The sequence below is a fragment of the Ictidomys tridecemlineatus genome, chromosome 4 (assembly GCF_052094955.1).
Source record: "Ictidomys tridecemlineatus isolate mIctTri1 chromosome 4, mIctTri1.hap1, whole genome shotgun sequence".
Taxonomy (NCBI): domain Eukaryota; kingdom Metazoa; phylum Chordata; class Mammalia; order Rodentia; family Sciuridae; genus Ictidomys; species Ictidomys tridecemlineatus.
In genome coordinates this window covers 63,451,969-63,476,801 of record NC_135480.1, presented here as the reverse complement: position 1 = coordinate 63,476,801, position 24,833 = coordinate 63,451,969, and the positions used below count along the sequence as shown (strand labels likewise).

Sequence of the window (24,833 nt, the reverse complement as noted above, 5' to 3'; positions counted from 1 at the left end):
GGAAGAATGCTGACGAAGCCCTACCTGGGAAGCTCTACCTTCCATATTCCAACTGGGTGGAGCCCCCCACGCTCTAGACTGGGAATCCTCAGGATGGAAACTGGGTCACAAGTCCCTGTGTCCACAGTTCACAGTACCTAGAGTGGTGGAGAGTAGAATGAAAATGTACACGTGCACTTCCCAGGACAGAACCTCTTCCCTCCTCTCAGGGAGCCCCTCCAGCCCTGGGACATCTCAGGGGGGAGAAGTCCCTCCTTTTCCTGATGAGACTGACCTCAGGGTGTGGCTTCATCCTGGGCTGGCTTAGGATACACTGAGGGCAACACACTGGAATGACCTGCCTTACCTCCCTCTGATGGTCTCTGGCTGCTCCAAGTCACACCCCCACCCTGGCCAGTGGCAGAGTAGCTAGGCATGCAGAGCCTCTACAGAGCCAGTCAGGGCTCAGCCCGCTCTACTTGTCCACCGGGAAGCTTACTTTCTGTGAAGCTACGGTAGGGAGTCCACCGCCCAGCCAACCAGGCTGACACAAGGCAAGATCTCACCTCTAGCAGTTGAGATCAGGAGAAATGGAGGGAGAGGCAAGGGGTTGAGTGCAGAGCTGAGCTTCCCTGGAATAAGACATAAAGGTGTGCTCCCCATCCTAGAGGGGTGCAAGCAGGGGCTGTATGCTTATAAGGTCCAAACCCTAACCAGTGGGGAACAGCTCTTCAGTCTGTGGAGTGCAGCTCTTCCAAACACCCCTCCTTTGCTCCTAGCAGCAAATCTCTGAAGGGGAGGTTCCCTCTGAGTCAGGTCAGAGTGCTAGAGCCAGGTTCTCTCCACTTCCCCACAACAGTAGGTACCTTCCCCTTACTCCTTTGGCTTCACTAATTCTACCCAGCCTTCTCAGTTTGAAGGACCCCTCAGGAACACTTCCCCTGAATCCCCTCAAATTGAGTTTACTACCCATTCTGTGAGCTCCCTAGATTCTTCATACTTCCCCCAGGGGACCTCTGCCAAACTGTGACCTCTGGGAAGTCTCTGAATAATTACTTGTTTCATTACATTCACTCGACTTTGAACAGGTCTAAGCACTTACTATAGCATGATACTGTGCTGTGATGGTGGGGCAGACATTAAATAAATATAATCAGAGTTTGGTCAACAGGAAGTACCTACACCTACGGGAGAGAAGCAGCAAAGTTGGAGAAAGGGAGATAATTATTACGCACCTGTGTGCACATTCGTACGCACACACTGGGGTCCCTAGATAGCCTGAAACCCTTAATCAAATACTGCAGCTCCTGTCATGGAACCGTCCTTATAGAGATATTTTGTCCATGTTCCTGGAACCCTCCCTCTTTCAGACCTTGGTGATGAAGACTCCCTACTGCTGGTAACCCCGTGGCACTGTTCTATCCCTAAATACTGCTTAGGTTTTTGTAAACCGTTCTTTTATTGGACTCTCCACAAATTACCCTATTTGAGAGCCTGCCATCTGCCTCCTGCGGAGACTGATAGAAAAAAGCTTAGCAAGTCTGAAGAAAAAAGGGCAATATGGCTTTAGTGGGTGACGGGAGGAGGTGGTACGGATAGGGCAGAGGCTAGATTAGAGCCACGAGTCTGGTTAGAAGAGCGTCTGAATGAATCCAAGCACACGTTACGTTTGTGCGTGCAAGAGTAAACCAGTGAGCGAACTAAAGAATAAGTGGCTGGTTTGGGTCGCGAGTAGTGCCTCCTGATCCTAGGCCAGCCTCGCAGGAAAATTTCCCGACGCTGTGTTCTCCACCCTGCAGGATGCGGGAGGCTCCCGGGCCGCAGGATTCCGAGAGGGGCTGCGAGGCGCCGTGCAAAGCGTCCTGCCACGCGCAGCGCGTCCTGCAGACCCTCAACGCGTATCGGCGAAATGGCATCCTCACCGACGTGGTTCTGCGCGCCGGTGGCCGCGACTTCCCCTGTCACCGTGCCGCGCTCAGCGCGGGCAGCGCCTACTTTCGCAGCCTGTTCGGGGCCGGTCGACCTGAGCGCTGCCTCGCCGTGGTGCCCGTGGTACAGATGTCACCCGAGGAGCCTGGCACCGGGCCGACAGGCAGGGCAACGGCTGCGGCGCTAGCCGTGGTGCTCGACTACGTCTACGGCGCGGGCGTGCGGCTGCGCGCCGAGGAGGAGGCGGCCGCCGTGCTGGCGCTGGCCGAGCGGCTGGGAGTGGTGGGCCTGCGCGAGGTCTGCGCTCGCTTCCTCGAGGGCCGCCTGCGCGCCCACAACAGCCTGGCGCTGCGCCGAGTAGCCGCCGCTTTCTCGCTCGCCTCTCTGGCAGAGCGCTGCGGCCGCGTGCTGCGCCAAGCCTTCTCCGAGGTGGCACGCCACGCTGACTTCCTGGAGCTGGCACCCGACGAAGTGGCGGCTCTGCTGGCGGACCCCGCGCTGGGCGTGGCACGAGAAGAGGCGGTATTCGAGGCAGCCATGCGCTGGGTGCGGCACGACGCGCCAGCCCGCCGCGGGCAGCTGCGGCGCCTGCTGGAGCACGTGCGTCTCCCGCTGCTGGCGCCCGCCTACTTCCTGGAGAAAGTGGAAGCTGATGAGTTGCTGCAGGCCTGCGGCGAGTGCCGTCCTCTGCTGCTCGAGGCCCGCGCCAGCTTCATCCTGGGCCCAGAGGTCGGCGCGCTGCGGGCCCGGCCGCGGAGGTACGGCCGGCCGCCGCTTCCCTTCCTCCCACCCTCCGCTAGTTCCGTGTTCTTCAACTACCCGCTCATTCTTTCACCATTACTTAATTCACTTAGTCGTGCGTCTTGAATGAAATTCAGTCATTCGTGCAACATTTCATAGGCCCAGTGCCCAGAATACTGCTCTCCAGGAGGTAACAGAGCAGTTGGGAGAGGCACTGAGGTCGTCCTGGAACACATTCTTTTTCTTGCAGATCATCTATAACTCTGAGTGCTTACTCTGTAGGTCTTGAAGTGAGTGCTTTGGAAACAACCCTTGCTCTCTAGGAGCCCAGTGACTAGCGATTGATATAAATGGGCGGGGACATGGAGAGTTAAATAAGGGTTTTACCCCAATCCCCAGAATGCCAGACCAGGAGACTATGGGTGGAGTAGTCCAAGATGATCTGTCACCTCAAGGACAAAAGAAGGGGATGACACTTTTACCCACTAAATCTCTTAACAGTAAGATCAGGGCCTTACTGGGGCAGAGATAATTCTTACTGTCAAAGGAATAAGGAAACCGCTGAGTTAAGGGTTTGGAAAATCGGGTGAGATCAGAAGCCTGAAGGGTGGAGGGGTTCGGGGAAGGGTTGCTTTGCTGAAAGAGTGAGCAGTCCTATTCAAAGAAATTACCGGATCGCTTGGGGGATGGAAGCCAGAAAAGTGTGAAGAGGATGGATTCGTCTCAGACGAAATGGGATCTGGATTTGAGCAAGCTGTAGCCTGTGATCCTGTTTCCTCCCCTGTAAAAGGGGTAGTAATCCCTACCTCCTACCACAGTCATAATGATTAAACGAGGTGATTTTTTATGGGGAAGGACTTTTTAAAGTTTCTTTTTTTTTTTCTGTAACTCAGAAGTGAACAGAATAAAATTCGTGGCCTTTTCCCATTGGTAACCAAAGGGAAGGTTGGCAGTGATGGCGTTCACTGGGGTCCCTGGAGAGGTGGGTATTTAGGTATGGCAGGGCAGAAGTACTGTAGTGTGGTCAGCAAGAGGGTGAGAAAGGGCTACACCTTGGTTGCTGGTCAACAGGCCTTGGGTTTATCCCCACGCCAGATTCATGGACCTGGCTGAAGTGATCGTGGTCATTGGTGGTTGTGACCGCAAGGGTCTCCTGAAGCTACCTTTCGCCGATGCATACCACCCAGAGAGCCAGCGCTGGACCCCACTGCCCAGCCTGCCTGGCTACATGCGCTCAGAGTTTGCGGCCTGTGCTCTTCGCAATGACGTCTACGTTTCTGGTGAGGGCGGGGCCACAGCAGGAGCCCCACAGAATTGGCTCAGAGCCTCCTGCACACCGCCCCTTTATTTTTCCCCTCCAGTCGGGAGACAGGGGCGGGGACTTTGCCTGATAATCTACAGATATTGGCAGAAGAGGTATGTAGTCTAGCAGGGGGACACACTGGTGTAGCTAGTGGTGTCCTTCAGCAGCATAAGTGCTGGGCTTGGGAGCCAGAACATGAGGCATTCAGCAGGTCATTCCTGAACTCCCACGTCTCATGAGTTTGCTTATGGAAACTAGGTATCATAATTCCTGCTACTCATGGAGGGTTGAGAATGGAAATGAAATCATGAAGGTGAAAGCAGAAGTGATGTAGGATTACTGCCTTACCCTCTACCCCTTCCCCCATCCCTGTGCAGATGGCTGTGCTTTCCCCTGGTCTCCAGAACATTCCTGAAACTCCTACCCTTGCCTAGAGTCCCCACCCCGACATTTGCTTCCCTGAGTACAAAGCACCCAAGGTACCCAGTGAAGATTATCTCTTTCTTCCTTATTCTGTTCCTCAAGAGCCCTAACTCAAGATCTTCTCTTCATTCAAAGCAGTCTGGGATCAGAGGGTCTTACAATGGCTCAGAGGATGTCCTTTCTATTTTCTATCCTTAACCCTTCCTTTGGGCGTCTGTGTTTCTGTTTTTTGGGGGGTGCTGGGGATAGCAAGAGGGCCTGGAGGCAACGGTTGCTTATTTCTCCCTAGGGGGTCATATCAACAGCCGTGATATGTGGATGTTTAGCTCCCATCTGCACACCTGGATCAAAGTAGCCTCGCTGCACAAGGGGAGGTGGAGGCACAAGATGGCAGCTGTGCAGGGTCAGGTAGGCATACAATGTGATTATTACCGTGGGACCCAAGACACAGATGTGAACCATCTGGGGGAAGGCTATGAACCTCCGGAAGTAAGAAGGGATCTGAGGTCCAAGAAAGGAAAGGGACTTGCCTAAGATCACATAATAATACTAATGCTAACAATAATAGCCATTACTGTAATAATGCAGGCTAGTGGTCAAAGGTGTGAGCTGTGGGGCCAAACAGTCCAGGTTTGAAACTTGACTCTTCCACTTAAGACAAAAACTTCTAGTTGGGTGTTGGTAGTGCATGCCTGTAATCCTTGCAACTGGGGAGGCTAAGGCAGGAGGATTGCAAGTTTAGGTTAACCTCAGTAATTCAGGGAGATCTTCATCAACTTAGGGAGATCCTGTCTGGAAGTATAATTATGATTTTATATATATATATATAGTGTGTGTGTGTGTGTGTGTTTATAGTTGTAGATGGACACAATACATTTTAGTTAATTAATTTATTTTTATGTGGTGCTGAGGATTGAACCCAGTGAGTACCTCACATGTGAGAGGCAAGCACTCTACCATTGAGCTACAACCCTAGCCCTCTCTCCTTTTTTTTTTTTTTTTTTTTTTTGAGGACTGTGTTTGTAGCTCAGTGATAAAAGTGCCCCTGGATTCAATCCCCAGCACAAAAAAAAAGAAAAGAAAAAAATTCTGCCAATTATCTTTATAAACTACATCCTGAATTCAAAAACACAGAAATGCTGGGTTCGGCAGTGCACGCTTGTGATCCCAATGGTTTGGAGGATGGGGCAGGAGGATCGGGAGTTCAAAGCCAGCCTCAGCAACATATCAAGGCCCTAATCAACTCAGAAGACCCTATCTCTAAATAAAATATAAGAAAGGGCTGGGGATTTTGATCAGTGGTTGAGTGCCCCTGAGTTCAATCTCCAGTACCAAAAGGAAGGAAGGAAAAAAAAAATCTATTTATTTGGCACCAGGGGTTGAACCCAGGGATGCCACTAAGCCACATTCTCCAGCCCTATTTTGTATTTTATTTGGAGACAGGGTCTGAGTTGCTTAGCGCCTCGTCATTGCTGTGACCCTCCTGTCTCAGCTTCCCTAGCCGCCAGTATTACAGGGGTGCGCCACCAAGCCTGGCACAGAAGTACTTTTTAGCATCGATTAAATGGAGGTGGTAATACTCTAGCTGTTATTAGTAAGCATCAGGTATTTGTAATCTGCATTCATTAGTCATTTTAGAGACCAGCCTCATTATCCCAGTTAAGGAGAGGAAGCATCTCAGCCAAGTTCCCTAACTGGGTGAAAGATGCCCAGGTGGTGTCTGTGCTTAAGATTTGCCCATGTTAATTTGGAAGCTGGGGTGGTGATAGTTGCCCACTCAGACTAAAGTGGTGGAGCCGCAGATTCGCCTATGGCCCTGACTCCAGACGCCGCTGATGTTCTCACCTACAGCTGTTCGCGGTGGGTGGTTTCGATGGCCTTCGGCGCCTGCGCAGCATGGAGCGCTATGACCCTTTCTTTAACACCTGGACCGCGGCCGCACCCCTGCCAGAGGCGGTGAGCTCTGCGGCGGTGGCGACCTGTGCTGGTCGTCTCTACGTTATCGGGGGCGCTGGGCAGGATGGCTTCAACACCGACAAGGTGGGTGCAGGTCTAGGGGCGTGGAAGGGGCATTAGAAGTTATAGGGAATCAGCGGTGTTTACTGTGCGTCAGCCGTAAACTTGGGTGTTTGCGTGTGCTGGTCCATTTTCTCAATCACATCAGCAGCCCAGGAGTCAGCCTAAGATTTCAGGCACGGCAACAAATTCAGAGAAATGACCCGAGTGTCACACCAGCAGCACACCTGGACTTGAGTATTCTGGCTGATCCCATCCATATGGGTCTCATAGATTTAAAAATGAAGTGAGGGCAGGGGTATGATTGAAGTGTTTTTCTCCATCCCTCTCCAAAAATACATTCATTGAAAGTCTAGAAGGAAAGGTAACAGCTCCACCACCTAAGCATAAGTACTACAAATATTTTGGTATATTGCTTTCCAGGTTTCCACGAATTGTCTTTTGCTTTTCTGTATTAGTTTTATGTTCTTACTGTAAAATTTTGCATTCTGCTTTCTAGTTTAAGTAAAAGCACTTTCCACATGCTTAGAACTTAATGGTCATCATTTCAGTGTCTGTAACATCCCCTGGGTGGATGAACTATAGTCTACTAATCTATAATAGCGTTTAGTTTTTTGTGAATAAAAACTTATCTTTTTCATGGCTGCTCCCTCCCTCCCCTGATGGCCTCATAAGCCTGTGGTCCTGGTACCCAAATTTTTTCCAAATTAGGAACCCTCACTCCTCCTTATTCCCAGGACCCCATTTCTCCAGCAAACCTTCCTGGAGTGGAATAGGGGACACCAGTAGTGGTTGGTGCCATTCCACACCTTCTCATGTAGCATTCATTTATTAAAGGCTATTCTGGGAGTCCTCTAAGGATACAACTGAGGAAAGATAGTAATGGTAAACAGGCAGCCAGCTACAGGTGTGCACCCCTGAAAGGCCTGTAGCAGCTGTAGCAGCAGGCTGCAAGGTGCGTTAGCTGGAACACCCAGAGCACCATGAAAGAGGATTGACAATGTATATAACCAGGGACAAATCTCTGTTGAGGAAAAAGGAGGAATATGGATAGTACCTTCAGCTAGGACATGAACCTCTCCCAGCTTGATATTGGGCTCAGATGATTAATCTCATTAGGGCCTAATTTCTCCTCCATTAAAGATACTGTTCCTTTGGTGGAGGAGGCAGGAAACACCCCGAAGGGCTTTAGTAGTGGGTGACATTTGAGCTGGACCTTGAAAGATGAGGAGGCTTTTGACAAAGGGCATCCAGGGATTGGGGATAGAACATAGAAAGCAGAACTAGGCTGATAGCAGGGACAGTAGGTCTCTACATTCCAAACACTAGCCCAGGCCTGGTTGATATTGGTGGTGTGCTGAGTATCCCTGGGGAACGAAGTGGCAGGACACGAGCAATGGGGCACTTGGAGATAAGCTTCACCACCACTGCTTTCCTGCCCCTCAGGTACAGTGCTTTGACCCCAAGGAAGGCCAGTGGAGCCTGCGGTCACCAGCGCCCTTCTCCCAGCGGTGTCTTGAAGCTGTCTCCCTTGAGGGTACCATCTATGTGGTGGGGGGCCTCCTGAGCAAAATCTTCACCTATGACCCTGGCACAGATGTCTGGGGGGAGGCTGCTGTCCTTCCCAGTCCCGTGGTAAGTGGAGGATCCCTAGCCTGGGCCCTGGCAATCAATGGTCCATTCAGGAAAGTGGATCTTGGAAGTGGTGGGTCTTACATGGTACAGGATTCTCTAGCTCTGTCCTCCCAGTAATGATCAAACTTTCACAGATGAGGCAGCTGGCCTTAGAGAGGCCAAGGCCACCGATTAGAACATATTAAGGCAAAGCCTAGAACTGCAAGTGCTGTATCTTTGAGTGAAGGGTTGATCTTAATGACCCTTCAGTGTTTTTTCCTACCCCCAAAGACCACCAGCTGACAACATGTTGTGCAGTGGGAAGTGGGGGAGGATTCTGCTAAGTTTACTTGCTCCAGTAGTACCACAAACAGGAGGTCCAGGTCAGCTACTCTGGTGCCTATAGTTCCTTGTCTCCTGGACTTTCTATCTCCTTCCAGAGACTATGGGGAGGTGTGGTTGGACTGGTGGTCCCTGCCAATCCTGACCTTCAGCATTCCTAAGAACCAGGAGATTTCTGGCTTCTTAGGTGTTGGTGGTGTGATTATCATTCCCAGTTTATTTACTATATCCCGGGCAATATTGCCTATGCCTCGTAAGGCACTATGTACAATGCTTTACATACTTATTCCCATTAACTGTGGAAGAGTACCCTATGAAGAAAGTACTATTATTCTTCACCCTTTGCAGATGACCTGATTATGCCTCATTTAAGAAGGGTCAAGCCAGAGCCTGAACTCTAATTTCTGCCTCCCTACGTTTGTAGGGAAAGTTTCTATTATCTGGTCTGGCCAGCTAGGATTGCAGTAGGGAGCCCCAGGCTGGACCCCAGAGTTGACTGTCTCTCTTTGTCCATCCAGGAGAGCTGTGGCTTGACTGTGTGTGATGGGAAGGTCCACATCCTCGGCGGGCGGGATGATCATGGGGAAAGCACCGATAGGGTCTTCACCTTTGACCCCAGCAGTGGGCAGGTGGAGGCCCAGCCATCCCTGCAGCGCTGTACCAGCTCCCATGGCTGTGTTACTATTGTTCAGAGCCTGGGCAGGTGATTCAGATTGGGACTGCCTGAGCCAGGAACAGGCAGGGAGAACTCAGGCATACCACTCTCCCCTCCTGGAACCTCCAATGTCAATGGCCCTTTAACTTATTGCCCCCTTTTCTTGTGAAAATAAAACCTCATTCAAAGGTTGGTGTGTGTGTATTCCAAGGTGAGCCTCCATGGCCTGGAGATGCAATCCCTAACATCTGCTCCCTGCTTTTATTGTTTTCAAAGCACTTTTATACCATCTTAATCCATCAAGCTGCTGTATCAAAATAATCAGACTAAGCAACTTATAAACAATAGAAATTTATTTTTCACAGTTGTGTAGGGAAGTTCAGGATCAAGGCATCAGCAGACTTAGTGTCTGGTGAGGGTTCTGCTTCATAGATGGCGCTTTCTTGCTGTGACCTCACCTAATGGAAGTGGGCAAGGCATCTCCCTTCAAAAAGGCACTAGTCTCAAGTGACTGCATGAGTTCCCCAAAAGCCAAACCTCACAATACGTTAGGTATTAGGTTCCATTATGAACTTTAGAGGGATACCTATTCCGCCCATAAAACACTCATTACCTCATTTACCTTCAAAACAGCACTGGAAATTTTCTAAAAGTATGAAATATTTCATGAAGGATGAAGGGCACCAGAGTCACAGGCCTGAGAACCCAGCCAGCCTGGCTGTGCACCTGGACCTGCCAGATCCCCAACATCAATATTAGGCACAAGTTCCTGATGCCATTATAAACACATGGTGTGGTCTGAGGCTCTAGGGGCAGTGACAAAACTGCTGGGTAGGTCGGGGTGTGCTTAATAGAGAGGGAACAAAACAAACCAGGCAGATTTTGAAGCTAAGCCCAAGGCTGGAAGCCCTGGCCAGGCCCATCTGCAGAAGCCCCCTTATTTATGCTCAGGTTGCCTTTTGAAGAGGAGTTATCATCTGTTCCTCATATCTCCCTCCAGAACAGGGCCAGACCCCCTGCCCTCCCCATCTTCCAGAGCCTCAGGGCCTGTCTGCAGTCTTTCCAGCTGGGGCTGGCACATCATAGCCAGACACAAAGACCCAGGTCCCAGCTGGGCTGTGACCTACCGATTATCCCAGATTAGGGAGCCTGTGACCATCTGGACACAACTGATAATGGCAGCAGGGGGAGGGGAGGGGAAGCCCAGACCCACCAACCCTGCCTATTCCACCCCATGAGTAACAGAACAAAACTAAGAAGGTACCACATTATTTACCTATCCAGGAAAAAGGACATCCAGGGCAAACTCTTTCAAAAAGAGCATCTTACCTGAGTTGGATATTTTCTGTGCCAGGCAGAGTGCCCCATTTCCTCCATGCTCACCATTTTGTCCCCAGTGTCAATGTTCTTTCCTATTTTGTGTGCCTAGGCACACCTGATACTCTACACCCGAGTTACCCACTTTCTTCTTGTGCTCCATATCTGTTGCCCCTCTTTTATCACCTAGCATATAACCCAGGCTTTTTATGTGACATCTCTAAGTTCCTAAAACACACCCCGAGGAGGCCCTAAGGCCTGTTGTGAGCTTCACCTCTATTCCTCAGTGCCTGAAAAAAAGGCCACTTACAAAATACACTCAATCAAATTTCCTGGATTTGTACCTTATACCTTTGAGGTAGGCACTATCACCATCTGCCTGTATCCTCACAAATGAGGAAACAGAATTGTCAAATGGGGTTGAGGATATAGCTCAGTGGTAGAGTACTTGCCTAGCATGCACAAGGCCTTGGATTAGGCCCCCAGCACCACACACACACACACAAAAAAAAAAAAAAAAAAATTGTGAAGTGACTTACTTAAGGTTACTGGGATGGTAAACAGTGGCAGAGTGAGGATTCAAACCTGGGCCCAGCCTTCTCCAAAGGCTGCTCTCCATGCTGCCTCACCCAGGCTCTGCTAAGGAAACAATCTTGTTGAGCACACCACAGTTGTATAGAAAGAAGTAGAAACTACCATCAATTCCACCCTGAGAAATCCTGGTCTGATAGGATATTGTCTGCCCTTGAGCCTCTAACTGGATGAGGTCAGACATGGTTTAAGCCCTTAAAGAGTAAGGCTCACCAGAAAATAATCAGAAGGGAACACATCAAGTGTTCTAATCTCCTAGGACTTATTGGTTAGCTAGAGATCATACAGAGAATCTCCTTGGCTCCGATTTCCCTGCCCTCTGTATCCAAGGCTGACTCTTGAATGAGAGAGCCTGTTACCATTCTCTAGGAGGCCAGACCATGAAAATCTTAAGCATAGATAGACCCCTTAGCCATGCAGAGTATTTTGTTTTGTTTTTGCAGTACTAGAGATTGAACCCAGGGGTGCTCTGCCACTGAGCTACATCCCCAGCCCATTTTTTTGAGACAGGGTGTTACTAAATTGCCCAGTCTGGCCTAGAACTTACAATCTTCCTGCCTCAGCTTCCCAGGTAAGTGGGAGTAGCTGGGATTGCAGACATGCACCAACACACCCAGCAGCCATGCAGGGTTAACATGCTCTCCCAGTTGAGAACAGAGGCTTAATAACCCCCAGACCCAAATCTAGTTGTTGAGTTCTAGCAATTTATAATTGATATTTTATGTTACTCTTTCTTAGTAGTCTTTTAAAGAACAATAACCAAACTTGTATGTTAAAAATAGAATGGGGGGCTGGGGATGTGGCTCAAGCAGTAGCGTGCTTGCCTGGCATGCGTGCAGCCCGGGTTCGATCCTCAACACCACATACAAAAACAAAAGATGTTGTATCTGCCGAAAACTAAAAAACAAATATAAAAAAATAAAATAAAATGGGGCTGGGACTGTGGCTCAGTGGTAAAGAGCTTACCTAGCACGTGTGAGGTACTGGGTTTGATCCTTAACACCACATAAAAATAAATAAAGGTATCGTGTCCATCTACAACTAAAAAAAAAAAAAATTTAAATATAGAATGCAGCTCAATTTATCTTGCAATTACCATAGATTCATAGGATTTTTATAAATTTAAACATATCAAGATTTTGACACTCTTATACCATGAAAGACTATTTCATCATTGTAAAAATTATTTCATACGATTTAATCCAAACTATGCTAAGATAATAATGGAAGGATGATGGTATTACCTAGAAGGAAGATGCAATAGTAAAAATGAAATCACCACTATCATATCATCCTTCAGTTTCCTTATTGTGTTTCCCAAAGTGTTATATCATCTTTTAGAAGTCCAGAAACATCAACTGATAATTCAGGATTTCTTATTTTTCTACTCATAATGAAAAAGGAGAAGAAAATTGAGAGAGGACATCATATAAATCAGAAAACGAATGTAGACACATAGCAGCACTCCAGAATGGTGGTGCAATATTCACATAAACAAAAATATTTCTTAGATTCATTTTGGTAATGAATGAATTATTTCTAAACACACAAAAAAATGGTATTTTCATCCAGTTTATTCATAACAGGAAGATTTTATTGCTCTTTTTGTAACAAAAACCTGGACCATCCTGTTTTGCCAAAAAGTGGTGTGACAAATCTTTACAGTTACTATGCATCATAATTTACTAGGTACAATTCATAGGCAGAGAAAGGCTGAAAGCAGTTGTGCCCAAGGTGACTAGAGGGAAACAGATGGGATAGATAATTTTGTTTTTAATACTGGGGATGGAACCCAGAGGTGCTGTATCATTGAGCTTCAACCCCAACCCTTTTTATATTTTGAGACACAGTCTTGCTAATTGCTGAGGCTGGCCCTCCAATTTAACAATCCTCCTTCCACAAGCTCCCAACTTACTGGGATTATTGGCATGTGCCTTGTACCTGGTTAGATATTTTTTAAAACTATGGATTGATCATTACAATTGGCCTTTTTAAGTCTAAAAAATGTCTTATAATTATGGAATAAAGAAAATGGTTGCCATCTCAATAAAATTATGAGCCATCAAAAATTTCAAAGTATTATATGCTGAGGATACAAGTGCAAACACAAAACAGTGAAAGCAATGATAAATCAAAGCCTATTAGAGATGTATTTGGAATCTGAAATCAGTAGTTACAAGATGAATATGTTCCAGTTTCAGGCATGGCAGACTACTTCATTGCATTTAAGGGACAGTGCTCATTTTATCTCCAAAGACAAGGAATACATGAAATTATCTGCTGTTTTAATTTACATGTACACACATGTATCTTCACATAGATATATATTTATGAATGAAAGCCTTAAGGAAATATATTTAACATACCATAAAATTCATCCATTTAAAAGGTCCAGTAATCTCTAGTATATTCAAAAATATGCTATTTGTTAAGATTTGAATAGTTTTGAGTATTTGAATGCCTGTTAAACCTTGCAATTATTTTTTACTATTACTCTTAGTTCTGTAAATCATTTGTAAAATGACTTAAAACATAAATGGGGGTGTCCATTGCACCAAAACAGTGAACAATGATGACCACCCTTCCTGGTATGTTGAGGGAAAAACCATAGAGTCAGCAATCCATTTCCTTTGAACCACCCAAGCAGGAAAGCAGCCCTATCATTGTGCCTATTCTCTCCTTTTAAAAGGAAAACATCCTTAAACAAGAAGACCAGGGAGCTCTGTCCTCTCTAGGCAATTTTGGATGCAGATTTAGCTCTTTGGCTCACCACACAAAGGGCTAAGGAGCAGGTTGCTCAGGACAGTGGATGACCCACCAGGGAGAGTGAAATAAATCTATCATAGTATACTCCCTGCTCAGTGAACAAAGGCCCAGCTGCACCTGGCCAGGTTAGGCTGTTGATAAGTCATTCCTAACCTAAGATTTCATGTGACTTGTTCTCAAATCAGAAATGAAAATTTTGATATCCTAAATATTTTCAATGCCTAAGAGAAACTGCCATCCTCCTAAGATACATACTGCATGAGTTAAACTGTCAACTAGGGTTAGTAATGTAATCTTCCTGTTACAGGAATGCTGAACAGATAAAATGTTAACAGGATATAAATTGTTTCCTCACCACAGCCATGCTGCTTATGTTATAAATGTAGTTTTTTTTTCTTTTTAGTACTTTGTAGACTGTTAGGTGCTTTACTCTTTTTTTGGTTGTCAATGGACTTTATTTATATGCAGTGCTAAGAATCAAACCCAGTGCTGCACACATGCTAGGCAAGCATTCTACCACTGAGCCATAACCCCAGCCCCTATAAATGTAGCTTTGATTAACAAAGAAAGAGCTGGTAGACAAAACAGTAAAAACAATCTTTGAGGTTGAAAATGCTGATTCTCAATGGCACCTAAATATTTTTATAATTCGGTGTTGGCAAGCCCCACTTTGAAATGTAACAGCTGCATTTGTTTTGTTTTGTTTTTTTAAAGAGAGAGTGAGAGAGGAGACAGAGAGAGAGAATTTTTAATATTTATTTTTTAGTTATCGGCAGACACAACATCTTTGTTGGTATATGGTACTGAGGATCGAACCCGGGCCTCACGCATGCCAGGCAAACGCGCTACCGCTTGAGCCACATCCCCAGCCCCTAACAGCTGCATTTGTACATAGAAACATGGGAGCTCAGGAGTCATTAGACAGCAACTGGGTTAAGGCATGGCAAAAGGCATAATTTCCCACTTATAATATGGGGACATCGATACCTGCCTACCTGTGACCCTTGAACAACACAGGTTTGAGCTACATAGGCCCATTTGTTTATTTATGTGGTGCTGGGGATTGAACCCAGGGCCTTGTATATGCAAGGCAAGCACTGTACCAACTGAGCTACATCCCCAGCCCTTCCATGTCCACTTATACATAAAACTTTTTTTTTTTTTAAGATTTGTGAGAACTTGTAAAAGCTTGCAAATGAACTGTGTAGCCTATGAATATTGAAAAAAATTGACAGGTATGTCATGAATAAAATATAGTCTACTTTATCATTACATGAAATACACTTGTCTATTACAAAGTTGAAAGATTTAGCACTAGTCAGGTGTGGTGGCACACACTGTAATTCCAGGAACTCATGAGGCCAAGGCAGGAAAAATAGATTCAAGGCCATCCTCAGCAAGTTATTAAGGCCTTAAATAATATAACAAGAATTTGTGTAAAATAGATAAAAAATAAAAAGGCTGGGAATGTGGTTCAGTGATTAAATGCCCAGCCCGTGCGGTGTGGGCACACTCTCACACACCAAAGTCCAAAAGATGCAGTATTAAATAACTGCATAAAATTAACTAGTTAATACTGTACAACTGTAATAATTCAGAGCCATGTCCTGTTGCTCTTACAGGGAGCTCAATTATTGCCCCACTTAAAATGCCCTGAAGTGCTTCATTCTTGAATGAATGAATGACTGGTATCTACAGTAAATTGCTTTACTGCAGTAATATAATAATATGCAAAGCATGTGTTCACTGTTTATGTTATCAGTTAAGGATTTATAAAGCTTTTAGGGAGTCAAAAGTCATACTGGGATTTTTCAACCACATGGGGTGTCTCTAACCCCGACACTGTTCACAGGTCAACTGTAGTTAACAGCACTTACTGGGCACTTGCTGAGTTAGGCAGCTTGCTGCATGCCAAGAGCTCTACATGCAGACAGTCTGGAGTAGGCAGAGATGTTAACTGATGTGCCCTGCTCACATAAAAAGTTGTGGACTGGTATTGAATTCAGACTGGCTTAAAGACTAGGGTTCTTAACTATTGCTATTATGTCTCCAGAAATATATTTTATGTGGAAAGGAAGATCCTAGTCACAACTGGCATCCTTGGTCCCAGTTAAAAGTGCAAAACTGGCTGACGGGAGGTGGTGAGCTGGGGTCTGTGCCTGAAACTTCTTGGCCCTCCTCCTGGAGATATAATTGTGGGGAGGCTCCACAAATAATCACACTTCACTGTGTGCTCCAGACTTTGTGATAGAAAGTTTGCAAGCCCAAATACTCCCCCCTTTAAAACCCTTTCCCCACTGTCCTCACCACATTTTCTATGCTTCTCCTGGTTCTACACACTGATGGTGCAATTTTGGTCTTCAACCTTCATATCCAGGTGCTCTCTCCTTGCTTATGGACAACTGATTTAGCCATGCAAGTCCTGCAACCTGTCACCAGCTGCCAAGAATCCTAACAACCTAACATCTAAGAGCCTGACAGTAACCTATTAGTGGAGAGTCCACAATAGACTTCAGCACTTTTCATATTGCCTCATTATCACCAGTGGGATCCAAGGACAGTTTTACAACAAAACTTTAGCTGCTCAGCATTAATACCTTACCTATTGTGGGGACAGAGACCCTGTGCTATAATAATCATCATCATCTGCAGTTTTCTATGTGCCAGTTCATTGACCCTGTGCTATAACGCTGCGGCCATCATCACCATCATCATCATCTACAGTTTTCCCTTTGTACCAGTTCAGTAAGTTTTGTTTCTTCCTCTCCAAGCTGCTACTTACAGCAGTCTTGTTACAACATCACCTGCTGGGAAGTTTATTTTGTCCCACAGACAAAGAACTTACAATTCTAAGTGGATTGATGAGGTTTGCAGAAAAACCATCAGGAAAGTAATTTACCACTACATACAAAGATCTGTAACTGGCTGTGCCAGTACTAAATGCTAAGGTCTCAGATGACAACTGTCTTAACCTGTTTGCATCACCCAGTTCTCTATGAATACTCCAATTAATTTTAACACATTTCACTACAAATAATCATGTCTCAACTACATCAGCACAGGCTAAGAAATAACAGGAATAAAGCAGCTTAGCTAGTGAAAATATTTGGACTTTTGATAATAGCTCAGTGGGACAGCCCTTAACCAACACACTCAAGGACTTGGATTTGACCCCTAGCACCACCCAAAATACAATAAAACCCCAACATTTTTAGCAAAATTTGCAAAACACCTAGTTTTACCTACAAGGAATAAATAAAACTTTCCCAGTTCTGGTGGAAGATAAAAGCCAAAGAACTGTCAGTTTTGAGGGTAAGCACACAACCATTTTACAGATGCAGTTACCCCAACAGGCAGCCTTTACAATATCTCACTCTCAAATCTTCCCAGAAACCTTTCATCAGTTGAGAAGGCTCATTCTTAGGATAATGTTAGCCCCACTTATTTTTGTTAAGTCAGGTTTTAGTTTCAAGACACAAGGTATTACAAAGTAAACTCACTCAAGGCCAGTAAATGGGTCACTAACACTTTAGTTATGCCAATGATTAGAGAATTCAGAAGTCCTTACAGGTTGTGCTTGCTATCCATGAATTAATAAAAACCTGATGAATAAAAGCCCTTACCATAACAATGTACAGTGCAGGTGCTCGTTTGACTCTATATAGTTAAGACAACCAAATAATCAAACAGCACTTCTGAGGCAATCGATGGAGCCACCTGACTTGGCCTCCCATTCCTATAACAGGTGTCATTAGGAAGCTGTATGTAGTGGTAAATTACTTTCCTCTGTGACCAATCAAAATGGTCTACCAGTCTTATGGGATTTTTCAAGCCAACTTTACCTTCACCAATTTCACCTAATCAAAAATATTTCTAAACAGATAAAACTGTAGACAATTTAGGTGTTTTTAATAGTATTCCAGGCTATAAAAGCTCACTGCATAGGACTTAGGATGTGGACTCTAATGACAGTTTTACACTACTTAAGGCAATTCACTTCTAAGATTTAAGCACAATAGCACAGTCAAATCCCCTTTACACTTTAGAGATGCTAAGAATTCATATAACACACACACTTAGCACAGGATGGCAAAAGTATGTACTTATATTTACTTTCTATGTGCAATACAATTTTCCTTATACAGCAGGAAAAAATAATCTTAACTCCCATAGCTCAGTGGTGGAGTGCATGTCTACCATGTGCTAGGCCTTAGGCTCAATCACCACCTTCCAAACCAAATTCTTCTTCTAAACCTGTAATCCTGAAACATAGGGATAATTAATCAAAGTGCTGCCTGCCAGCTGTCAATCTTCACAATCTCATCTTTCTCTGGTTAGCTCTGCTTGGTTCCTCCAGTTTTGGCCCTTTGCAAATACTGCAAATATGGCTTAAACCAAAATGATATGTTCCACAGTCCAACATAACTCAGCTTGAATAGTGGACAGAAAATCTAGTCAGGCCTTATGTCTTTGTACAAGATTTTATTAAATGTCTTTAAAGAGTAACATCCAGACTCCAGATACAGCTGCCAAGAAGACCCTGAAACCAAACAGAGCACAACAGTAAGTGACACTGTACCTCAGTATCAAGTTCCTTCACTTATCAAATAGGTTCACATTAAGATTAACAATACAGGAAGGCATAGTGGCGCATGCCAATATCCCAGTGACTCAGGAGGCTGAGGCAGGAGGATCACAATTCTAGGCCAGCCTCAGCAACTCACCAAGATCTTCAACAACCTAGTGAGACCCTGACCCAAAACAACAATTAAAAAAGGGCTGTGGATGTTGCTTGGTAATAAAGCACCTCTGGGTTCAACTCCCAGTACCAATAAAAATAAGAAGCAGCACCACCACCAAGAAACAAACAAAACCCTCAGATACATAAGAGGCTGCTTGTTAGGGAGCTGCTGAAGAACACCAGCCAATTACTAACAAGAGTGCCTTGAAAATCTTGAGCAAGTATTTCAGATAACAGTAAAAGTAGGATCTTCATTCTTGGATCAGCCACCCCAACAGAACTGTGAATTAAATGGGCCCCAGATTCCAACTTAGTCAATCTCCAGAATCCAATTTTATTCACCAAGTGCTTATTATCAGTTTGATACCAGTGTACACATGCGTGATCATGCATATGCACACACATGCACAAGGAATAGGAAGGACACTGCAGACTTACCTGTTATGCTGTAGGGACTGGCTGGGGCATGGCAGGGGGCTCTGGCTTCCCACCCTTCTGTTCTGAGATGGGAGTGGTGGGCAGGATCTCATCTTTGGGTTCCACGATGCTCACGTGGTCAGGCAAAGGCTTCTTAGGGCCAATCTTACCACTTGGGTCCCAGGGCAGCATGATCTTCACTTTGATGCCTAACACACCTAGAGGACATCAGACAGGAACTAAATAGTGCTTCACCAACACTCCCCTCACACACACATACAGGATAGAAAAGAGCAGTTTTCTCGAGCACCATTGGATCTGGCCCCTTCTCAGACAAATGCCTCTAAATCAATCAATGAACAGGACACTTGCAAAAGGAACCCTGCACAGCACCACAGAACGTGGCACTGACAAGGACCAAGAGCAGGATGTGACCTTTCTGACTCGTCATCATATCATCACTGAAGGGTACAGAGAAGACTAAGACAAGACAAAAACAAAGCAATGATCAACAATACAAATTTTACATCCATGCAGCTAATCAATAAACCCAAGGAGTACTAACATGCCCAGCTATTTCCAAGGTAAATCCCTACAAATACTGAGGTTGTTTATGGAAACATCTGCTTATGCTCTTTGCCTCAAATATCCCCAGCTGTTTACCCTGTCTGAGAAGCACGTGGCGCACAGCAGTATCAACATAGTAGTTAACAGGGTCCCCGCTGTGGATCATCAGGCCATCCACAAACTTCATGGATTTAGCTCTCTGTCCTCGGAGTTTCCCAGACACCACAACCTCACAGCCCTTGGCTCCACTCTCCATGATGAATCGCAGCACACCATAGCAGGCCCTTTAGAAGAACAAAAGAAACACACCTGTGTTATTAACAAATACAAAATTCATCTAACCTCTCCAGCAAGTTAAAAAAAAAAAAGACTATCTTTTTTCTCTCTAATGATCCTTTAATGAAGAGCAAATGAGATCACATTCTGACCCCCCAAAATAGTAATTCTCTTCTATTCTTCTCATAACTAATCTTAGGCTAATTTTCCTTAGGGAATTAATGTTAAGCTTCAAGCAACAAAGTGAATTCCAACCGTATCTGCATATCACTTCAGAAGGCTTTATAAAAACCAAACCCTGATGGCTCTGGGGTGGCAAAGCTCAAGGCATTTTCAAAAGTGGTCCCTAGGTAGTTTTCACATACAACCAAAGTTGAGAACTATACTTTAAAACTCCACAAGTACAGCCAGGCACATTGGTACAGTCTCTGTAATCCAGAGACTCAGGAGGCTGAGGTAACAGGATCCCAAGTTTAAGGCCAACCTCAGCAACTTAATAAGGCCCTAGATAACTTAGTGATACTGTTGCTAAATGAAAATTTAAAAGCTGGAGATGTAGCTCAGTGGTAAAGCAACCCTAGGTTTAATGCCCCGTGCCAAACAACAACAACAAAAAACCCCACAAACCCGCTCTTAATAATAACTTAGGGTTCTTCCATGGTTTACTGAAATATTCAACCTCTAGAATTCATACTCAGAAGTGAACAAGAGTACTATATGGGAACCTGGCTGTTTTGATATCAGAGTGCTGGAAAAAACTTTAGGTCTATAAAACTCAATCTTTAAAATACCTGCCTTTGCTGCCCAGTCTTATCCATTGCTTTACACCATATGAGATACCAACTGGATTATTAACCACTTCCCACCCTTTCTCAATGTCATTCAATCATCACAACTAAGGACAACTGGCATAATAACCTTTATTTAAAGGAGATCCAACGGTCAGAGAAACTCAGTAATTTGATTAGGTTGCAAAACTTCCAAGTTAACTTTAATTAATGTCAACAAAAATCACATGGAAGGCTTATTTAGACAGAGAGTTGGGCCACACACACCCCCAATTTTTCATTCAATGGGAACTAGATAGAAACAGTTTTTATTTCTAAGAAGTTCCCAGTGATGGCAGTAATGTTAGCCCAGAAATAAAACTTCAGGAATACTGTTATAACAGCGAACTGGCACTCAAATCAGGTTGTCTTTTCCATGTCCTTGACTATATTACCCAATCCCACAGACCAACCTTCCTATAGCAGAACATTCATGTCATTCCTGAGCTGAAAAACATTCCTTCCTCCAGGGCTCTGTAGTCAAGTACTGTCTAAATTCCAAACAAGGGGAAGACACTCCACAAATAGTCATACTGCACAAAGAGCTTGTCAACCAACTCCCTATTGCCCTTTATCACTCCTCATTATCGTAACTATAGTTTATAGAGATTAAGTGTCTAGATTTTATGCTGTCTCCCACCAGGACTATGTTCTCTTCACAGCCCTCAAAAGAGTGAATTCATTAGTGGATTTGCATGGCTTCTAGCTGGCTTGAATGGAGGTATCCTACAAGTGCCAAAGCACACTTATTGCCTATAGATACATAACACCAGCCGAGTTAATATGAATTACTCCTTAGTGAGTGGAGGCTGCAGTTCTATTTCTATTCTACTCTCAAAGTACGCAGAACACTTCTCCATTACAGCACTGACCACACTTTATGGCTTTTGCTTCTTTACTAATTTTGTCAGCCTACTAGTTCAGCAATGGCTTGGATTACCAGTATCTTCGGAGACTAGATGATCCTATCACTTTATAAGAGTTCATCTGCTAAATCAACAAAATGGCAGATACCATATTCTGATCCACACCAAGAGTGCATAACCATCAAGTTTCAGGACACTCACCTCCGTACAGCAAGCCCTCCTAGGAGTTTGTATCGCAGAGACTCTGCCTGGGCAATGGCACAGAGACCTCTTGTGGCCACCTTTTCAGCATAAAGCTTTAAAGAAAACAAGACACACGCTGTTAACTTCACTATTTCCAATTATAAGCCAGCACAATCATCTTTTTCCTACACCATCAAATATTATGAAGAACCCTGAAGAACTGAAGCACTTCTACCCACACATGGTACACAGGTACATAGTGACACAGTTCTCATTGTGTTCCCACCACTGGCTCACCCTAAAGCCACACTAGGAAGACCAATGGGGTAGCCAGTCTATCCTGTGTTACCTTTTCTATACTCGAGTGGAATATAAAAATTCTTTAGCCATCAAATTAGTTGAACAGACCTATAAAATTAAGCCCACTACTGATTAAGAACTTTAACAAAACACAATATTTGTAATACTCAATAAACACAAATACATTAAAGTTTCAAAGGTTACATCAAGGTTTTTTTTTAAGTACCATTCTAAAGAGCCATTTCCAAGTCCATAATAATTTCTGGCACAAACCATGACCACTCACCTCTACACTGCCCTCAGGGAAGCCAAATCTCTTCTGAACTACTGCAGTCAATTCCCGGATCCGCCGCCCCTTCTCACCAAGAACATTCTGTGTCCTAAAGGAAAAAAGGTGACAATTCATGATTCTCACAAAATTCTAAACCTAACTTCAAATCTTATGACAAAATTCTAAATGTAGCTTTTTTGTGTGTGGTACAAGGGATTGAACCAAGGGGTGTTCTACTACTGAACTACAACCCCCAACCCCACTCACCCCTTTTAGACAGGGTTTCACTAAGGTGCTGAGGGTCTTGCTAAGTTGCTTAGGCTGCCTTGAACTTGGGATCCTATGTGACGGAGTCTTTCAAGCTGCTAAAATTACAGGCATGTGCCACTGTGCCCTGCTTAGAAAGTATAAATTTTAAATAACAAGAACTAAGATAAAAATTTTTAAATCCAGCTTTTAAAAAACTTGCATCCAGGGTGCAGCCAAGTGGAGGACAAACAGTGCCTTCCCCAGTTCTCTAGCAGTGTCTGTTCCTGTCTGTCCATCTGGCTCAGAGCTCTGGAAGGGTAGAGTCATACCAGGATTCTCACAGACTCAACATGAGAAATGTCAATAAAGGACCATTGGCTAACCAGGTGCAGTGGGGCCTAAGTTCAAGGCCAGCCTGGGTACTGTAATGAGACCCTCTCTCAAAAAATAAAGAAAAATGATATAGCTCTGTGGTAGAGCACCCCTGGGAACCATCTCCAATACTGATGGGGGAGAAAAGCATTCACCAAGGCCAGATTCATTGGTTGTTTCCAAAGTTTACACAGAGTAAGTCACCTTAGTATATATAACAATCATAGGTAATGAGTGAGTTTTTACCTGGTAGCTAAGATAATGATTTCTGTCCTGGTTGGCGTAACTCGGACCTCAACTCCAGAGTAGCCATCTTCAGCCAGCTCCCGAGTGAGAAACTCATTTAACTCAGCTTTGAAGATGCCATCAGCAACAAACTAACACCACCACCACGGAAAAAAAAAGAAAAAAAAAGAAAAAACAAGTTAAAAATTAGGAAACAAGTAAAGGCTTACATTCCCCTGGACTGGTCTAGTTTATCAGTCAATTAATCACTCATTACAAAGCAACACTTCCAACAAATAACCCATCAATGATTCTATTTTTTTTGTTGTGGTGTCACGGACCGAACCCTAGGACAGCTTAACCACCTAGCCACATCCTCACCAATTTTTTTTTTTTTTTTTTTGAGAAGGCCTCACTAAGTTGCTGTGGCTGAGCTGGAACCTCAGCTTCCTTGGTTGCTGGAATTAAAAGCATGTGCCATCACATTCAGCTAATTCTCCCAATGCTCCTATTCCAACAGCAATACAGGAACCCTTCTCAGACAAATGCCTCTAGGTCATCTTTACTTAGTTTCTTCTACCAGGGTCCTTTAAACTGTGCCACAGAACGTAGCACAGAGTAGGGCCGCATGGCCAAAGATGAACCAAGTCAGACTCGTCATCATCTCTTCATTGAAGGGTTTAAAAACTGGTACTTAAACATGTAAAATAAAAAGCTGCTCTAAAGTGGCATATATATATATATATATATCTTATTAAGCACTGCAAGGACACCTACTTGTCAAAGGAGCAGTGTGGGCCGAAGATAGCAGTCTCACACGGGGACTGCAACTTGGTCGCAAAAATCCCAGCCATGTTTACCTGGTCTTAACGTACTTGTGAACTGATCTATCGATAAAAACAAACCGTCTATTTCTAAAGCTAATGACTTTTACAGCTCTTTACTCTGGGAATGACAAAAAATTGAACCCGAGAATCTCCAGGAAGGAACAATTATCAGTAGCCTCTCCAACTGAGGTCTCTGGAGTTGTTAGATACATTGAGACACTACGCAAGGAAACCGAACTACACTGTTGTCGCTCCTTCCCAAAGCCATGGGATGAGATGTGACGCCTCATGCCCTCTAAATGCTACGTTTATTATTTTGTCGGCCTAAGAAATGCTCACAAGCTCCTTCTCCCGGGCAGGTGGGGCGCCCAGCTAAGTCGGGAACTGGCGGAATCTGTATCTTCCCCAGCCACACTGCGCTCAGCCGCCGCGGGCCTCGCCCTCAATCCACTGCCATCCGCAGCCCGCGGGAACCCAAGGCAGCCATAGCCACTTCCTGGAACAAGGCACGGAGCTGTGGGTCTCTCAATAACACCCCATGAAAATCCTGGGCCCGTGCATCCCCAGAGTTTCCCGTCCTCGGGCCCAAAGGCTCACCTTCCTCTTCTTGGAAATTTGTACCGCCATCTTGCCGCCGCAAGCCCCGAAAGGAAAGGAAGACTAGCGGGCGGAAGTGAGTATAAAGGGCGCGGAGCGACGGCGAAAACACTGCGCGACGTCGACGCCGGCGGGCGCTCATGGGAAATGCAGTTTCACGTAAAGAAGACGTTAAGAGAAGAATCGTAATGGTGACACCTGTAGGCAGAACAGAACTGCAGAGCAATCTGGAGTCTAGTTCTTACCGCTCACAAACTAGCAACGTGTGGCGTAGAGATGGAAATTACAGGTATTAACTCTCAAAGCAACAGAACTTGATCAGCGGAACCCTGGTTCCTACATATTCTGGTCCACAGTAATGAAAATCTGCCGGAAGCCCTTCAATGAAATTTATTCAAGCACCCCATCTTCTCCAATCTGTGTCCATTTTCTCCGTTCT

General features: G+C 45.0%; 2 protein-coding genes and 2 non-coding genes across 4 annotated transcripts; 1 reads left to right on the top strand and 3 right to left on the bottom strand.

Annotated features, from left to right (window-relative positions):
* Positions 1 to 1,384: 1,384 nt before the first annotated feature.
* Positions 1,385 to 9,194, top strand: Klhl35 (kelch like family member 35). Its single transcript, XM_005323206.4, has 6 exons — positions 1,385 to 2,666; positions 3,745 to 3,929; positions 4,665 to 4,783; positions 6,227 to 6,415; positions 7,838 to 8,026; positions 8,866 to 9,194. Exons 1-6 carry the CDS (start codon positions 1,780 to 1,782, stop codon positions 9,052 to 9,054), a joined length of 1,758 nt encoding a protein of 585 aa, XP_005323263.1. The 5' UTR covers positions 1,385 to 1,779; the 3' UTR covers positions 9,055 to 9,194.
* Positions 9,195 to 18,138: 8,944 nt separating this feature from the next.
* Positions 18,139 to 24,539, bottom strand: Rps3 (ribosomal protein S3). The gene is made up of 7 exons (XM_005323204.4): positions 24,395 to 24,539; positions 22,992 to 23,122; positions 22,140 to 22,233; positions 21,572 to 21,666; positions 19,498 to 19,685; positions 18,856 to 19,052; positions 18,139 to 18,216 (listed from the first exon to the last, which is right to left on the bottom strand). Exons 1-6 carry the CDS (start codon positions 24,422 to 24,424, stop codon positions 18,859 to 18,861), a joined length of 732 nt encoding a protein of 243 aa, XP_005323261.1. The 5' UTR covers positions 24,425 to 24,539; the 3' UTR covers positions 18,139 to 18,216; positions 18,856 to 18,858.
* Positions 19,159 to 19,301, bottom strand: LOC120890129 (small nucleolar RNA SNORD15). The gene has a single exon (XR_005734379.1). It is a non-coding gene; the product is annotated as a small nucleolar RNA SNORD15 (small nucleolar RNA).
* On the bottom strand, positions 23,503 to 23,647 carry LOC120890130 (small nucleolar RNA SNORD15). Its single transcript, XR_005734380.1, has one exon. It is a non-coding gene; the product is annotated as a small nucleolar RNA SNORD15 (small nucleolar RNA).
* Positions 24,540 to 24,833: the final 294 nt, after the last annotated feature.

Excerpts from the sequence above, each read along its gene's own strand:
- Klhl35 (XM_005323206.4), top strand. The coding sequence starts at position 1,780 with ATGCGGGAGGCTCCCGGGCCGCAGGATTCCGAGAGGGGCTGCGAGGCG. Across the intron at positions 2,667-3,744 it reads CTGCGGGCCCGGCCGCGGAG|ATTCATGGACCTGGCTGAAG; the intron begins GTACGGCCGGCC and ends TCCCCACGCCAG. Across the intron at positions 4,784-6,226 it reads TGGCAGCTGTGCAGGGTCAG|CTGTTCGCGGTGGGTGGTTT; the intron begins GTAGGCATACAA and ends TCTCACCTACAG.
- Rps3 (XM_005323204.4), bottom strand. The coding sequence starts at position 24,424 with ATGGCGGTACAAATTTCCAAGAAGAGGAAG. Across the intron at positions 21,667-22,139 it reads TCCCTGAGGGCAGTGTAGAG|CTTTATGCTGAAAAGGTGGC; the intron begins GTGAGTGGTCAT and ends TTTTCTTTAAAG. Across the intron at positions 19,053-19,497 it reads CCACGTGCTTCTCAGACAGG|GTGTGTTAGGCATCAAAGTG; the intron begins GTAAACAGCTGG and ends GATGTCCTCTAG.